This window comes from Sander vitreus, chromosome 20, assembly GCF_031162955.1.
Source record: "Sander vitreus isolate 19-12246 chromosome 20, sanVit1, whole genome shotgun sequence".
Taxonomy (NCBI): Eukaryota; Metazoa; Chordata; class Actinopteri; order Perciformes; family Percidae; genus Sander; species Sander vitreus.
Genome location: NC_135874.1, coordinates 16,712,202 through 16,738,847, shown reverse-complemented (window position 1 = coordinate 16,738,847; position 26,646 = coordinate 16,712,202). Strand labels below are relative to the sequence as shown.

At 43.2% G+C, this 26,646-nt stretch overlaps 1 protein-coding gene across 9 annotated transcripts; it reads right to left on the bottom strand.

Annotated features, from left to right (window-relative positions):
- esrrb (estrogen-related receptor beta) lies at positions 1 to 26,295 on the bottom strand. 9 transcript variants are annotated; one of them, XM_078277440.1, is made up of 7 exons: positions 25,886 to 26,288; positions 22,100 to 22,114; positions 19,979 to 20,095; positions 13,760 to 13,891; positions 13,085 to 13,246; positions 3,839 to 4,108; positions 1 to 245 (listed from the first exon to the last, which is right to left on the bottom strand). In XM_078277440.1, the coding sequence occupies exons 1-7, from the start codon at positions 26,280 to 26,282 to the stop codon at positions 1 to 3; spliced, it is 1,338 nt and encodes a 445-aa protein (XP_078133566.1). In that variant the 5' UTR covers positions 26,283 to 26,288. The 9 variants fall into 9 exon arrangements, with proteins under 9 accessions (XP_078133566.1, XP_078133559.1, XP_078133560.1 ...); XM_078277433.1 differs by lacking the exon at positions 22,100 to 22,114 and having other exon boundaries at positions 13,709 to 13,891; positions 25,886 to 26,295; XM_078277434.1 differs by lacking the exon at positions 22,100 to 22,114 and having other exon boundaries at positions 13,781 to 13,891; positions 25,886 to 26,295.
- Positions 26,296 to 26,646: the final 351 nt, after the last annotated feature.

Sequence of the window (26,646 nt, the reverse complement as noted above, 5' to 3'; positions counted from 1 at the left end):
TCAGACCTTGGCCTCCAGCATCTCCAAGAAGAGTTTGTGCATGGGCACCTTTCCCTGCACCTTGATGCTGTAAAAGTGCTGCACTGCCTTGGTGGCTGTCTGCCGCAGCAGAGGCAGGGTCATGAGCAGCTTGCCTGCCCGCCTCGGGTCCTCCTGGTGCTGGCTGCTCTCGTAGTCCTGCAGGGCCTCGTGGAGAGAGTCCTGAAGCTTCTGGACCGCCTCCATGTCCTCTATGTGCATGGAGTCTGATGGGAAGAGAGCAGAGAAAGGAGCATGAAGACTGATGGATTTTTAAATTTGACAAGAGGAAAAATAGTAACTTGTAAGAAATAGTAGTTTGCACTTTGAGACTGGTAATATAACAGGAGTTATGGGAAATGGATTTTTCTAAAACTAAATTAAATCTCATGATTGATCTTTACTGCTCTGCCAGGAGCAGTAAGGTAGGGAACACATTATCATTATAACTCACACCCTGACAAGATAAAGAATAGATCATAAAAAACTAAACAAAAATACAACATCTGCTTTATTTCATTTATTTAGTCTTTGGTGGACTGGGTGGGCTATTCATACGGCCCTTGACCAGAGAGACTGAAAATCAATGTTTTCCTCTAGTAACAATGGCATGAATAGCACCCAATCTTTTCTGAGCGAGTACACAGATTAAACACCTCACTGTTCCAAAGGACTGATTGTTTACAGACAAAAAAAAACAATGGAAAAAAGGGGCTCCATTAGAGAATTGGATGCCATAAACAAGCCTGAGATGAATACAACACTTCCTTTCAATTAATTTTCTTCCTTCTCTCTCAAAGGAGTTTCTGACCATCAGAGTGGAGGGAAAACAAACACAAATGGGGTTATTTTACAGCTACACGCAACAACTCATATAGCAGTTTAAAAACAAACGTTTCGATTTTCCTGTAAATGTTCTGTGTTATTTGACTTTATTTCTATATTGTACTGAACAAAGACTGTGACACACTCAGCTACAGTGATCCCAGATCTCTTTCCCACCTCCTGACCAGTTTTACAGCAGTCTACAGTTTCAGTCTGGCTTCTCTCTGGTGTTCTTCGTTCCTATACTGCCACTGTTTTTTACAGATCCTTCTGTACATCATGTTACAGCACTCCCCTCTCATTCTCGCCCTTTTCTGCCTCAGTTTCTATCTCCCAGCCCCTCTCAGGGACAGTTCGGGGTCGTGGTATCTCTCACTGGTTAACCGGTGTCTGGCACTCAGGTGGCGGCATGTCATTGGCTGCCTGACTCGTCTCACCTTGGCGGTGCATATTTTACCACATGGGACAATAAAAGGCAAAACAGATTTCAGACTTCGCCCCAAATTCATTGACTGGAACAACTGTATTCCCAAGACCTTGAGACATTTCTCACCCTGACGGTTTTTAAATCCACAGTGGTAAACTGAAGTAGGTCGTTTTGTTAAGTGAATGTGGGAGGGAGGGAGGTGAGAGGGGGAGGATGGAAGAACAAAAGGCAAAAAAATAAAAAATCTCAGATGAGGATGTGGTGTGACATAATTATCTCTTGTTCTTTTCACAGAGGCTGGATTCACAACATGCTGCATTTTTACAAATCAAAAGTCATATTTTCTTCTATTTTCCACGCTCACAAACATGTTTTAGCAATAAACCTTAGGCCGGTTACACACTGGATGCGTCGCGCAGCGTGTCAGCTGCGTGGCGTGTCCGTTTATATTTCGGCTCCCATGTTAACAGGTTAGAGCTTACACACTGCCTGCGTGACACGCGCGTCTCAGGCGCGGCTCGTGTCACGTAAGCGTGTTGGAAGCGTTTCCAGGCAAAATAGAATAGGAAAAGATGTTTATATGTCGTTTAGACACGAATACATATTAATAAATGACATGTTGATGTTTGAAAGTCTCTAGGTTTTGATATAAATGTAATTTAAAAAAAAAAATCGATTTTCTAATATTGCACCTGTCAATATAGAACGAAATATTCTGTAGCCTATTTTGCCGTCAATACTGCCGACGTTGTCTTTGCTGTAATCAAATCAGTCTATAGTTATGTTTAGCATGGTATTTCATTTGATCAATGGGAAACATACATGTGTCCAGACAAGGCTAGCAGCACACGTTTCTGGTGTGTAAAGACAGAAAAATCCACGCAGCCGCCACGCAGCTGACACGCAACAGAAACGCCACGCTCACGCCACGCAGGCAGTGTGTAACCGGCCTTATTTGAACCTACTATAATTGAATGTTTCGCAGCGAGGAAAAAAAGAGAGGAGAAAATAAAAACAGAGATAAAGACATCTCAAGAGATGGGCAGGAAAAGAGTGCAGGAGACAGCAAACATGCAGCGTGTAGTCTTTGGAGGAGGGGTAGACTAAAAAACAACTTTGAAGAAACAATTTCCTCGCAATCCATCAGTGAGCCCACGTCGATCCGATTGATAAACTGCTAATTACAAAATCAATTGCTATGAATTTTCACAGCTGTCAGACAGAGGGGCTCCCGGGAGAGCGATCTCCCAGAGACCTTGTTCTAACATTCTGGACCCCCCCCGTCCTCTTCTCTCCTCGACCCCCATCTCTCCTCGTTCCCACACCCCTCCTCCCTACCAAAGCTCTGTTGTCTGAAAGCAAAGGCCCACCATCAGCATTTTCATTTTTCAGCCCTGGACAACACAAGAGAAAGCGGCCCAGTGACCCAGGCATGCATTGATCAGAGCGGGACAGGTCCTGCCTCCTCAAAAGGAGCCTGTCAATAGCGGCGTGCTATCTTCGCATTGGAACAAACGAGGCCCATCACTCCCTGATACTCATTCTATTCGACTTAACACATTTTATTGACAGCCCCTGTGCTCCTAATGAAATGCTAAATTTATCTCCCGTGGCTGCTGTGCCCTGCAGCTACTGTTATGGAGATGGAGAAAGAGTGAGGAGAGGGAGCGCTGGAGAAATACCACAACATGGAAGGTGTTCAATTAAAAAAAGCTCACTCCTCGATCCCTCTTTCTCGTACACTGGCCTTATCTTCTCTCCATCTCACGCCCCAAACTAAAGGTTACACTGAAAAACTCCTGAAAAACTAAGAAATGTCATTTCTGAAACTGTGTCAGACAATACCTTACTGTTTCTGGATATTATACACTAGTGTAGTCTAGTGTGCATTAGGACTAGTCAGGAAAAAGCGAAATATTCTGAGTGAGTAATAAACCTTTATAAAAAATTATATAAAAAAATATTTTCATGTCTTTATTTAAAAAAAAAAATTAACTACAACTTCAGTGTATTCTTCATATATTGTGTGCATATGAATTTGTTATTTCAGTAAAGTGAAACTGATTTTTGGTTTGCATTTATTGTGCAAGAAATCTACTATTATTTTGTCATATTTCACTGAATGCAATAATGCTTTTATAACATTAATTAGAAAAAGTGAGTTAGACTAATAAGATGTTTTTAAAACAAAAATAAATTACATCATGGAATGAAACAGTAGGGGTAATATTGACGGGTTTGTTCTTCTGAAAGTATCTATAATTATAAATATAATAAATATATAAAATAGATTATTTACATATATGGTTAATAAGATGACTGCTAAATTAGAGTAACAGTGATTTCTGCTGCTTTCATATTATTAACACAATTGTTATGTTATTATAAATTACTATAATGTTAAAAATACTTTTCGTGATAATGAAATCAAATTAAATAAATAATTTCACTTTTTTATTGAGGTTATTTAATATTTTTCCTGATGCTCATTTAAGACATACTGCAGTTTTCATTAAATTGCCACCTGAATGGTATTTATAATGCGTCAGTGTGCTGAAGACGGCCCACCTGAGTTGGCGAGAGCGATGGCCTTGAGGGTGACAAACTCCTCCTTCTCCACTTTGAGCTTCTTGTATTTGCGGACCAGCTGCAGGATGGAGACGTAGAGGTCGAGCAGGCCCGTCAGCCGCGAGTGCTCCTCGTCCATGATGTAGTCCTCAGCGTACACCAGCTCGTCCTCGTATGGCAGTGAGCGGAACACGATGCTGAGGATGAGGATCTCCATCCAGGCGCTCTGCAGTAAACTCATCTGGTCTCCCAGAGAGAGAGAGGAAAAGCCTGGGGGGACAGAGGGGGAAATTGTTTGAGGACAGGAGGACTGCATGACAGAGGGGAAATAAAAATGGAGTCTTTGTGTTTAAGCATTTCTGTTCAAACATGCATAGGTGTGCCTCTTCAACCAGACATCTTCTTTCATAAGAGTTTTAAAAAGTAAAAGAAAGTATTTCAAAGTAAAAGAACAGACGGCACTTCGACTTGATCAGTAAACCAAACATGACTTGTCAAGCCCAGGTAGCTTGGAGTACATGTCGAGGCACATGTCGGAGAGTGGTGTTTAATTTTAAATGCACAGTGGAAGTTCCTCTTTGAAGCCGGTGTCAGAGCACTTGAGTGGGCTTTACTGTAAGTGAGGACAGTAAATCGGTGCAAAGGTCTGGGATACACAAAGCCATATGGTTACCCCGTGTATCCTGTCACACCTCTATTGGTGTGCAGGGGGATTAGCACTGAGACACATTCTCATTGGAAGGGTTGAGGACATGACATGCACTGTGTCGCGGGAGGAGGTGATGAGAGGACATACGTACACGCACAGCAACACGCACAGATACACAAACATGTGTCAACCAGGAAAACAAAACTGACACACATGCGGATCATGACACCTATACGTATGCACATAAATCCATACACATAAAAGTACACACACACACACACACACACACACACACACACACACACACACACACACACACACACACACACACACACACACACACACACACACACACACACACACACACACACACACACACACAGAGCACAGAGCACAGAGCACAGGGGTCACATGGTTCAAGCCCAGCCTGAAGACCTGCTTAAACCCAGGGCCTCATTCTCCAACAGCAGCTGGATGAGCAGAAATTGTCTCGGGCCGTCAAACCACTGTCATTTCCCCTTCAACACCACTACATATGCTCAAAATAGAACATTAAATAAAACAAACAGTGAGATCCCCAAAAGATGAGCTGTGAGAAACTCAAACAAATTAAAACGGGTAAAGGCAAAAAGAGAAAGGAAGAGAGAGTAAGGAGCAGATAGCCATCTCATCCTTTTTTCCTCCATACTACCCTTCAGCTGTCAATAAACTGCATGAACACCCCCCCCCCCCCACACACTCTTTCCCCTCCATCTCCCACCTCCCCTCCTCCTGCACAGCATGCCTGCAGGCAGCCCATTCTGACAGCACATTAGGCTCTTCAGCTCCGCCCCTGATTAATATGATTGCTTTTACAAGTTTGCTGTTGCCACGCTACCTGCCACTGCGTGATTAAGAGGCGATAGATTACAGTATTGACCAGGGCGCTCACCGCACCTATTCTTAAATATACATGATCTCACTGGGGAGCCTGATGTTTATCACCTTTTGCCAGGACACCATGAAAACACGCACGCACGCACGCACGCACGCACGCACGCACGCGCACATGTGCAGGTTGAGAAGAACAAGAGACACATGATGAGGAAGCGTGAGAGAACGTGAAAAAGAAACAGGATGGAGAGAGAGTCAGGCAGAGAGAAAAGAAGAGCCAGGGAGAGTAGTACCTGAGTGTTCAATTTCCCTTATCGTGGTGATGACCACTGCAGGGGAAGAGCTGGAGGATACATTAATTAATTGATTGTGATCAGAATGTGAGGGCCTTCACATTTTGAAGGGGAATCAATAGTCAGTAGAATAGAGTGCTAACAGAAAGGTGCTGGTGCCCGGCTGGACTGGTCAGAGGTCTGATGAGCCCAAATTAGACCCAACAAAGCAAACTGCCGAAAGCACTCAAAACACTTGGCCATTATCAGTGGAGGCAATAAGCCATATTGTGTAAAGGCCTGTGCCATTACACATACCAGACTGCATCTTAAAATCATGTTATGTTATTTCCTTGTCTGCATACGTGGCTATTAAGTTGTACAGACTGTGGACTGGCTGGAGGGAAAATTGTCATGCAAGCTCGGACGTGGTCTTGATTGCCGCATCAGGTTGGCATCACAATCCCAGGCAAGGCTTTTCTAGCCTTTTAATGCCAAGGAGGGCTGAAGCGGAACTAAAGCGCTGCTTCCAATGTGACAGCTCGTGTGAAGGCCTTGTTCAGGGTTTGTTGGAGAGGCTTTAGAGTTGTTCTGATACAGCAGACACCTCTCAACCATATGCACACATGCAGACCAGCAGCCTACAATTACCTTTGACGCTAAAAGTCCTTGAATTTAATTCAGTGTTGTGCAATGGAAGGTGGTGTTTTTCCCCTGCTCCATCCCCTCTCTTCAGGGCCTAAATTATCGCTCCAAATGGGATCTTGTGTCGTTGCCTCGCCTTTTTCCACTCAATTTAATCGAGTAATGAAGTGACTTCCCGACTCTGCAGGTCACACGCGCTCCGGCCGCCGCACTCTGAAGGTGGCCCGGTTAAGTGCCGTCGGAGTGGGTGATTTCCTCTAATGAAATATCAATATTTACATCTTCATTTCCAGCCCACTGCCTTGGCGGGGTTTGACCAAACATGACACAATATTGACCAAATCAGAAAAGCCTGTCTGCGCGTTTGAAGGGCCTTTTCCACTCCACTGCTGAGTGCACCGGCAGATTTCTGTCTGGAAGTCTGTTGTGGCAGGTATACAGAGATAATAACAATGCAGTGCTTTTCTTTGTTCACTTTGACTTAAGCACCCTGCTCATATAGCAACCAGATGCCTCAGAGGGATTTTCACTTTCAAATCATCACAGGGGATGATGATCACAGGGGACATATTTAATCATGCATGGGCATGACTGAAATTTAGTATAATCAACAAAAAGAAAAAATATAAATATAGGTGACAGAGAAAAAACACTACAGAGCAGCCCAACTGACCACTAACTGCATCATTACATTATCATTCATAGCTCAAAGGGTGAAAGCAAGATCACTAAAGACCAACAACAGAAGCCAAAACCATCACCTCTCCCTTTATCTCCCCAAATGCACTCGGCTGTGGGCAAGAGGGGGCAGCCCAAACCCACAGACGGCTGCTTCAAACCCCTCACAGAGATTAATCAGAGCACCGTTTCATCTGCCAGAGCACAGGACGGTCCAAAATGAAATGCTGTAGATTTCTGTTGAGCTGGAGTTCATATTCTATTAATTTATTATTGTTTCCCTCTCCCCGAGGGCCATTAGCGCAGGTAATAAAAAGAGATGTAATTACGAGGCACGGTGGCCCCCTCCAGCTGCAGCCCCCTCGTAACTCACCCTCAATCAGACAACAGAGCAGACACAGGGTAAAAAGGAAGAAAAAAAAATAGCGAGAGAGAGAAATAGAGGATAAAAGAGAGGAGAAGATATGGACCAGAGAGGGAGATAAGGAAGAGAGAAAGAGAGCAGCAGCAGGCAGTGAAAAGGGGAGCATGAGGAGAAAAGGAAAAGGGAGATAGAAAGAGGAAAGAGAGTAATTCTGGCTGGACAGCAGCTGATCTATCATGGCTAGCTATCAGAAGGACAAGCAGGCCCTGAAGACTTCTGCCCAGCGGCAATCTCACCTCAGCCAAGTCAAGAGCTCTCCGGGCTCCAGTTGGAGTAAAACTGCCCCTAACAGGACCCCAGAGGTTCTGCACGTCTTTCTTTTTTTCTAACCTCAAACTGAGCACAATGATCATGCTGCCATAAGCTTATTCTATATCAAAGCTTTTTATTTTAGATGGCAGTTTGAAAAAAAAGGGGACATGGGGGAAATGTATGCACCTCTGATATGTATAGATTCCTCTGATGTGGCACACTACGGTGTAAGATGTATAACCAATACAGGAATGAAGGGCAATTTTGAGCAGCTTCTCTGTGTGTGTGTGTGTGTGTGTGTGTGTGTGTGTGTGTGTGTGTGTGTGTGTGTGTGTGTGTGTGTGTGTGTGTGTGTGTGTGTGCGCAGGCTTGTTTGTGTGGATCTGTGTGTGCGTGCAGCTGCCGACCATGATTCTTCTTGAATTTACATGACAGCGTCAGGAGGACCCAATCAATAGCAGCTTGGTAATAAATTGCTGTGCTTGACATAAATAATTTGACCTGCAGTCCAGCCACATGTACAACACAAACAGCTCAGTTTGCTGCAAGCTTTCCCTGGACACTGATTTGATGACACACAGGCTGTTTTTATATGGGACAAAATCATGTCAATACAAACTAAATTGACTGGGTGAAAAAGAGGTTGATGATTTTTCTTTCAGCTCTGGCGCTGACTTTCAGGAGAGTCCGCTATCTGCCTTCTTTCAACGTAATAACCAGCCCATTATCCCATTGTAAGTAGCTTCGGAATGGTTGATTTGACCAGTAGCCTGTGAACGTTATGAGGTTGAAGAACGTTAAACACAGTAATCCCCTTGTTTTAATCTGCACCCTATGACCTCCTGACCCTAACAGAAAAGTCTTTAGCCCTCCCTAGGGTCCCACTGCCCAATACTGATGTTACATATCTCTGTTAAGCCCCATAGGCCGGGGCAAATCAGGCTTTAATCATTGCCATAATTACACATAATTTATCTCCGCTGCCATCAAGCAACATTGCTTAATGAAGGATGGCGCTCTGCTGACGATCACTTTAAGGCACATCAGCATATAAGATTTCCTACAAAGCATTTGATATAAAATATGACACAAAATTTGACACCGATGCTACAGTTTCAGATTTTAGATTCAACTTGATGACAATATGATCAGTGCATCATTGTCATCACATAATTGTGATGCTGGATGTACCTGCTCATGTGTCACAGTAGCTAAACAAAGCCCTCCCCCACCCTGCCTGGCAGATGTCCCTTTCCTGGCCCTGCATTCTCCTGACTGCCTGTCTGCCTCCAATACGCCCCCATCTCAATCTCCCTGCAGCTTTTCCGCCTTCCTCTCGCTCTCATGCCGGGGTTCAGGCCTCAGCATCCACCTGATTGCTCAATCTATCTTTATCTCCTGTGTTGAAGCCTACGTCAGAGGGTAAATTGAATATACTAAGAGCTGTCTGTTGGTGTCTATATTTAATAAAGTGCACTGATGAGGTGCTGATTTATTGCCGGGCAGTATTCACACTATTACAAGGAGATTACGCAGCTTGAGTGGGATCAGGCTGGCAACACAGTAAGTAGATTTCACAATTTAATGGCAAAGAGAAAACAGGAGCCCGGAGGGGGCTGATGGGTGGGTGGGTGATTATGGTGGAGGGTTGAGCTGACACAAACACGACAACCTACAAGAGGCGCGATCTCTTTTTAACATTGCTGCCTCCATGCTAACAACTAACCCACCAGGCGGTTGTCTGTCAAATGCGGAGCTGATGAGCTGCAATCCAATAAAGCACAGATGATGACTATTCCCAAAACACCAGTAATGAATAGAACAACACCAACAAGACAATTTCATTAGATTAATCTCGTCTGAATCTAACACTGAAAAATGCAATAACACACAATGACGAAAAAAAATGTAAGCATTAAAAAAATCTAAATGTATGTAGGTTGTAAACATGCTGTTTGAATATGTTACATTCTAGGGGTGACATGCCAGAGCAGATATATATTTTATTGCATAGGAGCAAAGCAGCAGGAGAGAGTCAATGTTTGCTTGGACCTTTAGCCTTCCGAGAATTCCCAGCTGAAAACACTCCTGGGATGATGGGGAGCGGGCAAACACCAAACGAGTACCTCTTGTATAAGCAGCATGCATGGCAGTTTTTACATATGAACACATGACATTCCCACCGCGGGTGGGAAGCAATGTGGGGTGGCATGAGGCCACAGGGCTCACACTGGTATCCCGCCACTCCTGAAGAAGGCAGCAATGTCAAGGTGGTAAACAGGTTCTAGGGTATTGAAGCTGTCAGTATACTTCCCTAAACCTCTAAGACGGAGTGAAATGCCGCTTTACGGGATGGAAGGGGGCCAGAGGGGTGGACAGTGAACTGCTATGTGTGTCAAAGGTTGTTAGCACCTTACGAGCAACAAGCCATCTGTCAGCATCCCCCTAACACTGCTCCTAATGACCCTACCCCCCTCAGGCAACAGCCGTGTTAGACTCTGCTCCATGGTGCTATTTGGAGTAGTGACACTAGTGTCCAAAAGCTCTGCAGTGATTATCAATTAATCAAAGGCAGATTCAGAAGGAGGGCAAGGCTGCAGTCTGGCAATGGCAAACTTGTGAATAGGCTCTTGATATGTGACACCAGCCTTCAATATCTGCCTCATTAAACTAAGATAACAAGTGCACCTGATCTGATTGATTAATCTTGTTCTTGATTTCTGAAATCGTAGAACAAAAATCTGTAAAACCTGAAAAGCACATCATGTGTACAAACTGACCTTTCATGGTTTGCTCAATAGAGCCAGGATGACAAAGTTGACATTGGACTGTGAATATACCATCTACACTAATGATAGAGCTTTGATATCCTCCAATCGCCCTCCAATTAAAACTCAATAGGGCCACCCTACTCCACATTATGCCAATTTTGAAACACATTTTCAAATGTTAGCTGAGAATAGGGGAAATTAAAAATCAATTGGGAAAAGGTAAGTGCCAATTTTCACGACATTTAAATTGTTACATTTGGACTTTAGTTATTGGCCCATCTGTCAATGGCCTAATCAATGTGGTCTACTTCATAATGAACTGTTAATCTTTTTAATTCCATTGCCTAAGGCTGCAAAAATCTATCAGAATGCAATCAGCAGTTTGTTCCCCTGTTCCTTTCTTGTCCTGGAGCGGATGGAGGGAGAAATGTGGTAGAAGTGAGCATGGTACGTTGCCCCGGGGTACCGTTGTTGCATGGAGTGTTGGTGCATGGAGTCTCGCTCAACCAGTGAACCGTTTCTGATCAGGTTCAGCCATGTACAACTCAATTATGCAGCCATTTCATGGCCAGAGGACACCTACTGTCCTAATATAGACAGCACCAAAAGGACAGACAGACTGAAAAGCTGAAGTAGACGACTTTCTTCTGTCAAATTTTTTTTTTAATCTAAAAGTATATGTGTGATTCTATGATATACGTAAAAACAGATGACAAACAAATATAAAATATAAAACCAAAGCACAAGTTTGACTGTGTGTATTTATACAGAAGCAGATCAGAATAATCGACTTAAAGTCTACCATCTTGCAGGTGCTGCACATTGTTTAAAGTATCCGTCCAGTTCCAGGTTCTCGCTCATAGTTGGAACAGCCACTCATGCTTACTGCGTCAGGTTTTGGGTCATTATTAACGCAGTTGAAATGACAAGTCCTCTGCAACAATATGTGCAGCAAATCCCATTAACATTATGAATCTATCCACTGTGCAATACGTGTTAGTATAATCTGATTAACAGAGCTTCAACACTATGACACACACAAAATCCGAGATAGAATGTACACATATTAACATGATGATGCACTTCAGGAAACAAGTTAAAGCCCTTAACACGGACTGTATATTAAATGGTGTGTGGTGGCTACATTAATTACACCGGCTTCAGGCTAATCAGTGGCCTCAGATTACCTGTGAAATAATTTCTTCCACAGTAAATATAAAAACATGATATGACTCATCTCTTATCTGTACGTATGCGTGTCTTAGTGAGTGCTGCCTCCATGCTTGCACAGTCTACTCAGCAGCCAGCACAGGAATGTAGTTGTTTTTGTGCATGTCTGCGGCACTGGTGTAATTTTTGGGTCACAACGATGAGAGTGTGTTATCGGGTCAGTTGTGATCCGGTCCTGACTAAGCTCCTTGTTAAACTCTCAGTGTGCTGACCATGCAGGGCCTGTAGGGAGTGATCCAAACTGTTTAGATGCGTAAGGGGCCGGGGCTGAGGCCACGGGCTGGGAGCATATCCATCTCTAATCTCCTTACTATCAGATCTGTACCTGATTAATACCCCTCCTTCTCTAATACCTTTTCAGTACAAAATGCACCTGCCCGAGGTCAGCTGGAGTCCACTTCACCTTACTTAAAATAAATGAACCTTCTTAATCTATGAATTGGGGTTGGAATTTATCTTAACTGGTATGATTCAAAAGCATGCACACTTGTATGTGCGCGAGAGTGAGGCAGACAGTGTGTGTGTGTGTGTGTGTGTGTGTGTGTGTGTGTGTGTGTGTGTGTGTGTGTCAGTGCTGTACTGATGTTGCACATTTCCTGCATTCTGACAGCTCTGTGCCTGCCCAAGTTATGCTGATGAGAAGAAGAGGTTATGGAGGTGCCGCTGAGGGACACATTCATTTAGTTTGTTACCCCTTCATGCCTACAGCACAGTAATGTTATAGAGTTATGGGGGTCAAGCTCAAGATCAAGGAGAATCTGCCTCGGTTGCAAAAAAAAAAAAAGAGCTGCTAAACAATGTGTTCTCTGTCAAAATCAGAGGAAAACTCTTGAAGGAAGCAAAATCTGTGCTGACGTGAGGGGCTGTATCCTTAATTCAACAGCCTCTTATAACCTAACACCTCGTCTATCAGAATGTCTATGGGGCAAGGAAGAAACATGATTATGTCCATCAATAATTCAATGTATGTGTGCTTGCGCTTGAGTGCATTCGTGTGTGTGTGTGTCTGTGTGTGTGTGTGTGTGTATGTGTGTGTGTGTGTGTGTGCGTGTGCGTGTGTGTGTGCGTGGGTGTGGGTGTGTGTGTGTGTGTGATATGATGCCTTGTTTGGTTGGGCAGGTCCCTAACTTTGTTCTAAATCTCCCTGGTGATTACAACATACGTTGGCACTGGGACTGTGTCCCCCTCTCCGTTCAATGCAGGGGTTTTAGATGCACTCTATTGATTTGTTTCTTGCACGGCTATGTCAATTTTGCACCACCCCCATTCTCCACACACCCTGAGGCTGTATGAGCTGCTGTCATTAATTATCTACGTGTGTGAGTGCACATGTTTTTTCATAGTGTGTGTGGAGAGGAGACAGAGAGAAATAAAACTGGGGGAAATAGGACAAAACAGAAAGGTAAAAAAAAAAAAGATGAAAAAAGGAAGCAAAAGTCATTTGTTTTATACCTGGAATGTGCTTGGCCCAGCCGATGATGACCACCAGCTCGCGGTCAGCCAGGTCGCACAGCGTGGTCAGAGCCTTGATGTCGCTCTCCGGCATGGTGGGGTCAGGCATGGCATAGATCTTCTCTGGCTCCGCCACCAACAGGTGAGACACTATCTTTGTGACTGAGGATAGAGGAGGAAGAAGGGGGGATGTCAAAGCAAAGCAGAGGTCAAAGGTCATATCAATGCAAAGCTCAGCGAGGCACAAAGATGCACCGTGCTGCTAAACATTGGGCATCGGTGAAATTGTAACACATGGTAGAATGGTGGGCTCACTTTCACAGTTTCGTTCTCGGTCTCATTATGCAAACTAATGGATGGAGCTTGAATTTGTATGAAGGCACTGAAAGCTCTTATCCCTACAGAATGCACGCAGGTAGGAAAAGATGTATGTGTGAAAATGTGAGACACTAGTGTCCTCGAGCACTCTGTCAATGTTTAACATCTGCTCATAGACTTATCATAATTCAGCTCTGACCAGAACAATACCTGGCCCATTTTTCGGATCAATGATCTTTCAACTGCCCAAACATGGCAAAGACAGGAAGAACATGAGGCTGGCCTAGAATTTTGCCTCAGCTTCACCTGCATGCTGGCCTTGCAGAAAAGGGGCGGCAGAGGAGGGAGACAATGGGCTAGTGACGAAGCAGTACTCACGAGGCTTTTTGGTGGGAGGGGGGAGCGTCAAGCCCAGGTACGGGTTGTTTTCTGTATCCAACCTCCGCTTGTACTTCTGTCTGCCCCCTCGCACGCGGTCCAGACGAACCCCTGGGATAGAAACGACAAAAGGGACATGAGATTAAGAGTGTATTTTTTCCACAATAGAGGTATATCAAAATACATGGAAATTAAATTTTGGTTGAGCTAATAAATATATCAGATAAAGGGTGATACAGTAGTAAAGCCGCAATTAAATCTTTCATCTATTACACTAGAACAAAAATGTAGCATGATGATCAGAGGTGACACTCTAACATATTCTAGATCATGTGTAAAAGCGTTAGCGTAAAAGGACTGCATAGTGGCATAAGTGTGTGTGTCTGAGAGCGAGTGAGCTTGCACTCCATTGTGTGTGTGTGTGTGTGTGTGTGTGTGTGTGTGTGTGTGTGTGTGTGTGTGTGTGTGTGTGTGTGTGAGAATTTGTCAGAGGCACGGCTGCCTTCCCATATGTGGTCCATGCCTGGCTGGTCTACTGTGACACAGCTGAGCCCAGAGCAGGTCTAAACATATGAATATTTAACGCAGGGTCAATGATCTCACAGACTGGCCTTCTAATTATTTAGCTTTTGGGGTGAGGCAGACTGCATACTAATTAGCTGCCAGCTACATTCCTCTTTGCTTGTATGGGTGTGTGAGCTCAGGTGTGTGGTCTTCGGTATCCAGAAAAATAAACTTAACTAGCCTACAAGCAAAGACATAGTCCCACACACACTGTACAAAACATCCGCTGTCATACTGCAGATAGATAACTAGGTATTGCTTTCCAATAAAAGACCCTTATTTCACCCCTCTTTCACTGGAGTAGCATTGAGGCCTTATCACCCCCAGCCACACCTAGGGGGCCAGGTTCCACACTGATACTGTAAATGTCAAGACGGCCTCATCATAACATAAGTTATTTATTATCTCATTATTTGATAAGAATGTTTCCATTTGGATGTCTTTTCTATTCTATTAATTTTTAACATACTTAAAATATTTCATCTAGGCTGTTCTATTTATTTGATACCACCAGGCAGGTATTTGGTTATTTAATGCAAGTGTATGCAAACATTTATATCCTGCATCCCTATATTTAGACCAGCGTGTCACTGCTACCGTACAGCCTAAATATCCCCGATATCTTAATCCTGTCAAGAGGGAGAATCCTTTCAATTCATGTTGTAGGCATAATGTAACCCCCTCCCAAACAAATTTAATACTAAAGGGTGAATGAGAAAAGGCTCAATGAAATGCTTGCGGTGGAGGAGGAGTTAATTTGTCAGCCACGTCCTTTGAGCGAACAACACCCGCAGCCAGAGCACTTCCTTGATGATTTCATCACTTTATAACAGGGAGGACGGTGTCAAACCTGGGCATTGTGTGGCCACTGCAAATGAGCCTAATACAATTTGCCCATCAGCAAGTGCTCTTGGAGGGGATGAGTTTGGATGTGTCCCATACACAGTGATTTGAGGTCGCTCGTTGAATGGGGGAGGGGGGAAGGAAAATCAGATGATGTAAGATAGAAGGTGGCCTTCATTTAACAAAGAGGAATTCAACGGTGGATTTATGCAAAATATCTTCTTGATTTTCACCAATTATCTTATGTGGCCATAGCTCCCTCTCCCTCACACTCAAGGCATGAGGGGGTCCAGTAAACTGTATTATCATGTAACTGTAGAAAGGAGTTTTCTTCTACTTATATAAATTATTTGATTCCCTAGAAACACAAATCTGATTAGAATTGTCTTTCAATTTCCTGACGCTGACAACCCACTAACCTAATTACCCCCAATTCCCAACAGAGCCTCATCCTTCCCAGCAAGCACCAGGGAATCAACTGATGCCAACTACCTGTGCTTTACACACACACACACACACACACACACACACACATACAATACACGCAATACAATTTTATTTTAATGTGTAACATATAAAGGAAGATTTATCTCTGTGAAGGCGTCTTGAGAATAGTCTTCAAACACCCTCCGCTGCTCGCGTTTAAGTGCTTTAAAAGTTTCAGATCTAACTAAGATGGTGCCGTTCCTAATGTAGAGATGGAAAATTCCTTTCGTTGTCAAATGTGATGTCACCACTTATTACAGTTTCTTCCGGCTCTCGCGATGTGCTCGGTCTCTGCCAGTTGGCAGTTCTGCTCTCCATGATCCTCTCTGCTGGTTGAGTCATGTGGCTGTGTCAGCCAGTGTAAAGCTAGTGATGAAGGTAGATGGGTGCCTCTTTTAATTAGAACAGTCCTGACCATAATTAACAGATGCTGACAGGAAAAAATTGGCACAACCTGTCTCATTTTACTGTCCAACAGGGCCAGATACAGACAGAGAGGAAGAGAGAGTGATTAAGAGCAGCTAGACGCATTCATTCACTTATGCTGTCGGGCACCATGGTTGGGACTTTATAGGGGCCTTTGTGAGGTTCATATCCCTTTGGCGGATCCCGAAGCTTCTGACTCTGTTGTGCTCCCTCCTAAGTAAACAGTAAGAGTGTTACAAATGTGTGAAGAGACTTGAGCACTACCTCATCCAAAGTCATCTCACTGATTTATGGCCCACTACACAGTGCAGTGAGGGTAGCAGCGGGTGAGCTCGGGTATCATCTCTTCAAAGCAGGGTGCAGGGGGAGAGGGCTTTTGGCCAAGGCGGCTGGCATTTGTGCACGGATTAGCACAGACCTCAGGGTGGGGGCTGAGGCCAGCTGACCTAGGGCTCTTCTTTCTCTCCAAAAACAATAATAATCCCTTTCCGAGTACACTCCTACAAAAGGGCCTGTCTTCACTCACTTTGTGTGGACGGCCGTGGTAGAGGCCCTTATTTTGAGTCCCTCACCTGTTCTGGCTGTCTCTCCCTGGGGAAAGCGTCAGGATGTCTGGGATGGTTGGCAATGCCAAGGGGGGCTTAGGCGGACCCTATTTTAGCTGGGAAAATCAGAAGGCCACATGGCAAGGCATGGTGAACCTTACCTTTCAAGGAAGCCGCCCCGCTGTCGTCAGCACTATTTCAAAGGGCCCCTGTTGCCAGCTTTGCATGCTTGTAAGTGTGTTGCAGCATTTTTAATCACAAGTGGCGATGAGCGAGAGTAGCGGAAAAATTGTCACGCATTGCCATCCTCCCCTTCTGCTGACACCAGGGGCTGCATATTGACACCCTCGTCACATAGTCCATTTACAGGTTAGCTACAATATCCCCAGTGAGCCGACGTCCCTGCTTGTACTGCTAATTGAAAAGACAAAGTGCTACTTAAACTACACTTTAGAGTGCTCTAAATTACAGTATGGTAAAAACATTTTAAGTAAGCTTTGCCTCAGAAAAAGCTTCGTTATTACTTACTTTACTATTGCCATTATTGCATCTTGGATACAGACTGTATTTGTCTTACTGGTATAGACGGCCTGCAGCCCATGTGGACATTTATGTCTAGTATTTCAGGCACTATACATGTTGAGTGTAATGTGGTTTGTGTGTATGTTCTGTATGTTGCGTACGTGGCTATGATGGGGCTATTGTGGGATGTGGTTGTCCTTTGAATGCCAGTCTGCTGAACAATGAGAGGTGTATTGTATATCAGCACAAACATACTTTGCTCAGGTAATGTTCATGACTGTCACACTGTCCTCTCACAATAAGACACCTACCTTTACAAACAGCGCTGTTACACAGTGATGACAATGGAACAAAAAGCTATTGTCTTTGTCTCGACGCTGCAGATAAAAATATATATATGTAACTTTACAGACATTTTTCTGTACTGGTGTGTGTGTGTGTGTGTGTGTGTGTGTGTGTGTGTGTATATGGTCATGCATGTTGAGGGATCTGTGTGTTAGTGAGCGATGGAGAAAGGAAGTCACTGCCACTAAATGATGTCAATGTAATCTCTCAACAGTATCTTGTCTTCTCTCTTGCTCTAAGCTCTGATCCATTTCCATTGATCAGAGGAAAAACCTGTTGCCCCTGACATTGGATTCTTTTATTGATCACTTCCTCCTTTATACAGTAAAGGGAATGTACAGCGACTCAACACAGGGTTTAGGCAGGTCTCCTGTAATCAGACTGTGGATCTTTGAAGACCATTTTCCTTACCCCCATTTGAGATATGAAAGTTCTGATTGCAGCTTTTGTGCTTGCTCAGTAGATACTACTATTGTATGCATTTTACTACTGAGAGAATCAAAAAAATGAAAAAAATTAAATATCTAACCTTACTTTCCTCGGAAGACGTTTAATATTGTTATTCTTTCAGAGACAGTGATGGATTTAAACTTCTGTTTCATTGGGGGACAGCACTGTACTTTGTTGGAGCTGTTAAGTTATAATTAGGTGATTTTCCATTGAGACACAATGTGACCTTTCTGCAGTAATGAAAGTAAGTGGCAACCTCAGTCACATGAGCGGTGGCCATCTCCACACTCTGGGCCTGAGCATGGCGTTGAGCCGATGGCTTCATAGAGCTTACAGTGGACAGAGACCATGTGTCTCTCTTTCCATTTCGTCTTGGTGAGACTTTAAAGTGCCGGGCCTCAAGGCAGAGCTTACACAAAAAATGCACTTCACACCGCTCTGTGTTAATCATAACAAATGTGTTATTTTAATAGTAATACATTTTGATTATGACAGAAAACGGCTATTTTAGAGGGATCTACAGTATGACAACATCTGCGCAAGACTTCAATCAGCCTGTGATAATAGTTGCCGTGTGGTGATGACAGCCGCTGTGTAAAAAAGGAGGGTCATTCTTATTCTGGGAATGTGCTGAATACACAGAAGTGTGCAGCATTAGAACCTCGGGCTTAGCCGAAGTCTGCATATTTGAGTTTTACACTCTTTTTACTCTGACCTGACACTGGTCATTCATTTATAGCCATGGCTACATATTTTTGTAGTCTCTTATTCTCCAAGATGATATATTGGCATAAATTTTTCATCAGATAGTAATGCGATTACTCTGTCTTTCTGGCACTGAGGCTTTATCTGGCTGCATGCAGTCCAAGGGATTCTGTTACTGGGTAGAGATCCATACGGGCTATGACTCTGGCCTTAGCTGGCAACCGGGTATATATGCATCTATAAATCCCGCTCTCCTATGAATAATGGGAGGAATAATGGTGGGATATATATACTGCACACAAGTGGAAGTTTATACAGAATTTAATTTATCAGAGCTTCTATCTGGCTCTCTATCTTACTGTATAAACATGAGGGACAATCATACGTCGCACAACATAAGTGCTACCTGACCCACACTCATCAGCACTCGAGGAAAACATGTTTCCTTACAGAGTCCCTGAGATGCTCCCAGAGGAGGCTTGAATAAATATAACACCGCCACTTCACCCCCAAGCCACATATCTTTCATTATTCATTTGTCTGGCCCTTTTGGAGCAACCAACAAGTGAGAATGAGACAGAGGGAGAAAAAGAGAGACAGGTGAGAATGCCTCCACTAATGCAATGGGGTAAAGAAGAAGGATAGGTGCCTCCCATGGAAGAGCAGCCAAGCCTTGGGGTCTCAGGGGGCTCAGTCAGGGTGATGGGGAGGGGGGAAACCCAGTCAGAAAAATCCATCGGAAGCATGTTTAATTGTCACTGAATTCCCTGCTGGCGTGACTTTAAAAAACCATCCACAGGAAGAGAGCTGAGATGTTCGGAAAACATTTAGTGGATCAATATGCCGGGGAGAGCTGAGACTGTGCCCAGTGTGTGCTCAGGGACCCTGCTTGAGCCTTTCCAGGCAGAATACTGTTACATTTCTATTACTCAGATGGCAGGATCAACCTATTCAGCATATTTCTGTCCCCAGCTCAACTGCACATTATTTACTGCTGTGTAGGTAGGGGGAGGACAGGGGGGCTGGGAACTGTTGTCTAGGCCAGCCTGTTGTATGCATCTCTCACTCTGGACTGGTAGATGAAAAATACTGTGGGACTTATTGCTGAAGCAGTCTGGGACTTACCATAACAACTATCATGAGAACTGGTGTGTGATGCTGTAATGTTCCACTAGCTGCTCCCTTATCCCTTAACAGATCAATGGAGGTTTCTTTATTTGCATAACTGTTATGTGTACGTTGTAAACCAAAATATGTACAGTATATGTATCTGTGGGTGTAAGAATAATAAAAATGCTCTTACTCTTCTTACCTTCTTTGAGCATCCCCACTTTGAGGCATTTCATGAAGCGACAAGCCTGACATGATTTGCGTCTCCGTTTTGTGATCTCACACTCATTTGTGGCAGGACAGCTGTATTCTATGTTACCTGAGGAGAAGAAGAAGAAGAAGAAGAAGAAGAAGACAAGGTTATCACTAACAAAACCAGAGTGGATTAAGGCACAATTAATTATAATTTAAAACTAAATGTTTGTGGAAATATTCACATATTGGGTAGAATATGAGGTGGAAGCATTTCACCAGGCACAAAAGAGAACCTAATGGTAATAACACCATGTGTACTCAGATGGTCTATAATAAACCATCTTTTGCCAACCAGGCATGGGCACTTCCTATAGAATCTGTAGTGTGCAGGAGACTCAGGTGTTCTCCAGTGAGTACAGAACTTTCCAGCACTGAGGGCAACGGCAGGAGGAAAAGCTAGGGTAAGACGTAAAGGGTGGGGGTGGGGGTGGAGGTAAAGCTACTATAGTCCTTCAGGACCCATCAGTAGACACCACCAAAGTCCAACACTAAATTGGCCTCATTAATTCTGTGCGTGTCCCCTCCGGGCCCCGGGCGCAGGCCATGTCCCTCCTGCGCTCAGAGGGGCCTGCCACCACCTCAATAGCAGGCTAGAGAGCCAGGCATGCTGCCCCTGACCACTTTACATAATACTCCAGCAGACCCAAACCTGTTGTTACCACTGTTGCCATTGTTGACTATTTACATAGTGTACAGGCAAGAGGCCTTATGCATTATTCATCTGCAGCGTCTGATTCCAGGATGGAGCAATGAAAAAGAGTTTCATTGCGACACAATAAAAGAGCCGGTTCTGCTCTACTCTAGCATTAGCAATAGAAAGGGCAGGATATGTGAGGCAATGCCTCCGCTTCTCTCTGATTCCCTACATTTTACTGTATTCAGGGGTTTTCAATAAAGGGTTTCAATATAATGGTTGCTTCAGCCTAGGCATTTGAATTATCTTCATTTTGAAAGGGCTTTCAGCTTTTAAGCTTTTGACATTGGGATTTTTCTAAACTTTTATTTTAACCTAGGGTTTATGTATTTGCCAGTATAGTGAAATAAATAGTTGAGTAATGTACAAATCCAATTTAATCATTATGATTACCTCAATATTATTTCCTCATCCACTAAAAGACAAGTAAACAATGTCAGCAAATATGCTTTATGTTGAAACTACTATATACACACACATACTATACAGAAACCCCTTAAACAGATAAAGCATTTTTACATTTTGCAGTGTTAACTGACAAACAGAAATCCACACACATAAACACATCAGGATTGCATCCCGACATCCTGAAGCTGCTCCACGTACAGCTCTGGCCCTCACTCAATTTTTTCTGTACAGAGAAACAGAAAGCTGTGTAATATTCCACTGGCGTTCCTCCACTAGCCCTCCAACATCCTTTGACAACTTATGCAATTATGTTAACATTATTGGACAGATCAAGTGGAGGGTCCCAAGATGTTATAAATAATTAGAAATTCCTCCTTATATCTGGGTTAGAAATCATTATGCTAATTCTCCTCATCTCTTTGGGATTGGGGTAAATAAAGGTGTGAGGGAAGGCGGCTGATGAGCTCTGATTGTCTTTCCTCTGTCTGTTTTCTCTGTTGTCATAGCAGAACCAGACCATCATAATCCTATCCATTTCCCATATGCTGGGAGGAGGCAATCAGTGCCACCCTGTGCTGGAATCAATTCTTGGAGGTCTTTTTGGTTTGCGTTCCCATTATGCACTAACCAATCAGCAATTTGTTGGTACATAAAATACTAAATACATAAAAGAAACATGGATTTTGATTGCAAATTTGAAAAATCTTTACTTATCACTTTATTATATGCATGCTATGTTGCAGGTTTGCCAACCCGGGACAGTTGACCCTGTGTGTCCCCTGAGGACTCTTTGTTTATGGGGGGATTTTTCTTTCCTCCTCCCCTCCCTTCCCTGTCTCAGGGGTGACGGGGACACGTGCACGAACCACACCTAGTGGCTAACTAGGAGAGTTAGCCCTTTGATAGCACACACTCCAGAAACAAAAACAAACATACGCTCACACACTGCTGTGCTACTGCGTCCACCTGTCCTGTCAAGTCCTCTGTGCGTCTGATGTTCTGTCAGAGGGGGCTTCTCATAGCTCAATGCAGAGAAGGGTGGATTAACTAATTTTTTTAATTTCTACATTTGGTTTATATTTAGGAGAGGGTTCAGTATCAGTATGCAAACAGTAAGTCCCACATCAAAACATGCCTAACATCTTTTAGCTGAGCTACATGACAATATGCCCCGACCTCTTTTGGCTTATTGTTTTTACTTACATACATTTAGAGTGATAAAAGAAAAATATACAATACATGTTAATATTAAAGGCACAATCCATGATCCATAGATTGGAACTTGTTACAACTATACCACATTGAAGGAATTATAATGTTTGATGCTGTTAAATGTTTGTCTTTATCAGTAACATTTGTAACCGCAGTGGTAATTTCAATTTTATTAAGTCATCATTATGTCAAACACTTTATTTACACTATATGCAACATATGCATGTAATTTATGTGCTTAATTAGGGTCTTGAATGTAATTGTTAAATAAAAGCTCAATAATAGATATTTATGTCTATGTATTTAACTTTTTACTTTGAACAGAATAGGCATTAATACTGTAAGATGTAGCATTCTTTGCAATCTATTGTGTCTTTGTTGTCTTTGTGTGAATGAATGACGTTGTTTGTAGCAGTCTAGTTGGTTCAGTTACCAAAATTTTCATCCCTGAATAAACTATTTCTACCTGAATATAACTAAACCCACGGATGTAAAATAAACTGAAATATAATGGATTTAACAGACTTTATGAATCTGAACAAGATAAGTGGGTAAAGGGAAATATATGAATGGATTAAACTGACTCTATGACTTTTCCATCTAATGTAGCATTACAGTCTCCTGAATAGTTGTTAAACAAAGTGTCACATATTGACACATGTACTGATTTAATTGAGAATTTGTAGTTACAGTAGACTAAAACATTGACTTAAAAGTGGCACACCTATTGAATGTTTTACAATAACCTTGTCATTCAGAAATGATGTCTGGAAATCCTGTCTTGTAGAGTAATAGTATGGCTAGTTTCACTTTCAGAAATGAAGCATACTGGCAGGAACCCCTTTAACCCAAAGGCCATGCTCGGGTTTATCTGTCTTTAGAGAGGTTATGGTATGGTTACCAATAACATTACAGAGTGAAGGTAGAAGAAAAAGATTTCCCTCCTTCTTCTCTTGATAAGTATCTGTCTCAATCTATTTTATGGCTTTTCAGGACCCATGCCAGGGCACAGAGGGGAAAGTCAGGTCTTGTAAGTAAATTACAGTAAAATGGCAGGTATTTCTCATCAAAATCTAAACTGACTTTTACAGGCTTACTGTCAAGGTCTATTACTTCATATAAAAGGGGGCCACCGAGTTCAGTTGGTTTTCAAGCAATTTTACACTTGGGTTCAAAATGGGAAGAAAACACGGTTCAATAAGAGATTTATGTTTTTGATTGGTGGGGCACGTGAGGTGCAGGAATGGCGGGATGATTAGGGAGCAATGAGAACAGGGGTATTTCTGGGATGGATGGAGATCCAGGTTGACATTAATTTGTGCCTGGCCTTGACTAATGTAACTATCTCCACATAAGAGTTCAAGGGGCTTTTCACTGGATAAGTAGGTGACAGAAGATGGATTTTCTATCCACTTTTGTTGAAAAGGTAAGGGCATCAGCTGAAGAAGTGGAGGTTATTTAAAAAACAACTACAAATTTCCTATCAAGAATTAGCTGCTGTATTACGAGATAGTACACACAGTTACACAAGGTGAGCACAAGGGAATAAAGAAATTGTCATGTACATGGTGAACATCAACTTAGCATGTTGTTTGCCCTAAGTGCTATAGAACAATGTGATAAAGGGCTGGAAAAGACAGTTCCTTTGTTTTCCTCTCATTAGAGAGGGCCGTCTCACACTCCACCCTTGACTGCCTCGTTATTCCTTTAATTAATCAGTTCTCATCAACGGCACCCTCTCATTCTTTCAAGGGCTCTACATCCCGCTATTTACTGCCTCCATTTTCCTCCAGCAATTCTGCATGCGTTTCTTTTATCATTTCGGATGGCTTACACCTCCCCCAAAAAGTCCCTGCGTCCTCCTGCCTTCTCTGCCTGGGACCCCTGTCTGATTATTATGCCATTAAGCCTCTCCTCCTCTCCTCTGAAAGAGCAGCAGGGTCCCTCTCCAATCTAAAGAAGTCCTGGGTTTTTTTCCCCCTCCTTTCCCTGAAATTACCCGGCGACGCGTGCCTGAGTTTCTAATTGGCATGCCCGTCCCTGGAGACGGCCTCCTCCCTTCTTCCTAATGAAAAGCCTCGGCCTTAATTACACTTTCCAAACGCTGATTGTTATTGACAAAACTCCTGTGGCTCGGACAAACGACGGCAGATTAGCTCCATTACAGGCAGCCCTCCAAGTAGAGAAAGAGAGGGATTTCAAATCGACAATGCAAAGTGAGTGGGGAAAAAAGAGGCTCTTTCAATTTTTTTCCATGTACCTTCCTCTTAATTGTTTGGGCCATTGCTTCACTTAAGACGTCTCTTTCTTCCATGATGCCTTTTTTCTGTTCCATTGTGTTGCCGTCAGTGTACTTTTAGTGAGGGGACAAAGGCCCAGTTGTGTTACTTGAAAGAAAAAAATTTCATCTTTTGTCAATAGACAGGATTGCTGATGGCAGCATGGGTAAACAGGAGGATTTGGCCTAATGCTTTTGTTTGCCTGCAAAAGGTACATAGACTGTCTAAAGCTGATAGGGTTGTAATGTCCAAAATCAACACCTAACAAGCAGACAGACAGCCTGATCTTTATACTGTATAATGATTTTGTTTTCATCAGCAATGATTTGTTGATGAATATTTACTGAAAGCAATGGATAAAAAATGTAAGACTCATTTAGTTTAAATATAAAAAATTCCCACTCTTAATCATTTCATTTTAACACAATCCAATTCCTTGGCTCATTTTACTTATTTTATCTAGTTTTTCCACTGTTTTTATAGCACTACTAAGCCGGCAGAGCTTAGACCTGGGCAGCTGTGCCTGTTGTGCAGATTCCTTTTTTTCCAGGCTCAACAATATCTCCATCTTCCTGATTAATCTGGAGCAGAGCGCACAGTTTCACAGTGGGGGGCCTTTCATTGTCTGTCTAATGAGAAGTTGTGATACATCATGCCCTGCAGATAGCCAATCGCACCCTAGTCCCCAGGCACACACGCACACGCGCACACACGCACAGGACAGGACAGGAATAATAAAGCACGTTCTCTGAGCCCCCCCAAGACATCTGGGCAAACAGCCTCTACACTACACCAAATCTGACCACTGAGTGATGATGTCATGTCCACCATACACCACCAACCATGACAGATGATGTAATCATACCCACACTTCTGTCCCATGTAAAATAATTATTCTGGTTCCTGTTTTTTTAAAAGCCAGTACAATGTTTTTTAAATGCAGTTATTTGATAATCAGTAAATAAGCTTACACATTTTGTAATGTTATCCTATAGTAGTGTAGGTATTGTACAGTCTAATGGAATCAAAAACAAAGATGTTTTATGGAGGTGGCTGGTCTCAGGAGGTAGATAAAACATCTTTCACACTCCAGTGATTATTTTTTACATAGTGAATAGCCTGGACTGAGTATGTTTCAATGTTGTTGTGAGGCCAAAAGTGTCTTGTATGGAGGGTGTTTTCCTGTCTGGTGATGCAGTGACATGGGATGTAATAACTTGTACTGAGTGTTTGTTAGGGGGAGATGACAGGAGAAAAATACCTTGTATTGTCCTTTTAAAAAAGGCTTTGCAGGCCTCACATGAGGCCACCCCATAGTGATACCCCGAGGCTATATCTCCACAGACCAGGCACAGCCTCTTGGGGAGGGAGTTCAACATGTATTCGCACTTTATGGACGAGTCCTCCATGATGGTGCTGGAGCAATCGTCATAACGCTTGCGGCAGGTGCCGGCCCCGAGCCCGCTGGGGGTGAACATGGGTGGAGAGTCCAGACCGTTGGAGTGGCTGTTCATGGTGCTGACATAGCCACCACTGGCGTCTGAGTTGCCGCTGGGGCTGTGGTGGCTGACCGTGTCGATGACTGAGGAAGGACTGGACGGCTCCGTCTTGATGTAGGACCCACAACTGGAGGGTAGGTGCCGGTCATCAGCGGCCATTCTATTCAGCAGCCTAAGGGGCGGGGTGAGAGGGCGAGGGGGAGGGTTGATGGGAAAGGGAGGAGGAAAAGAGGAAAATGATTAGCAGAGGTCTTCGGACAGTAGAAATGAATTTCATCAACCAGTGGAGTGAAATAAATGTCTAAACTAAATACTTGATTTACATTAATTACAAAATATATAATATGATTCTGTGGCAATTACAACACAAATGCTCTTTTCATTTAACTAGACATTATGTTAAAATTTCTAGAGTTAATGAATCATACTTGTGATTATATTCTACTTCACAGTTCCAATGCTCTTCTAGAGTAGATAAATACCAAACGATTGATGTCATGCTTAAATCTTTTTCTAATGCTTT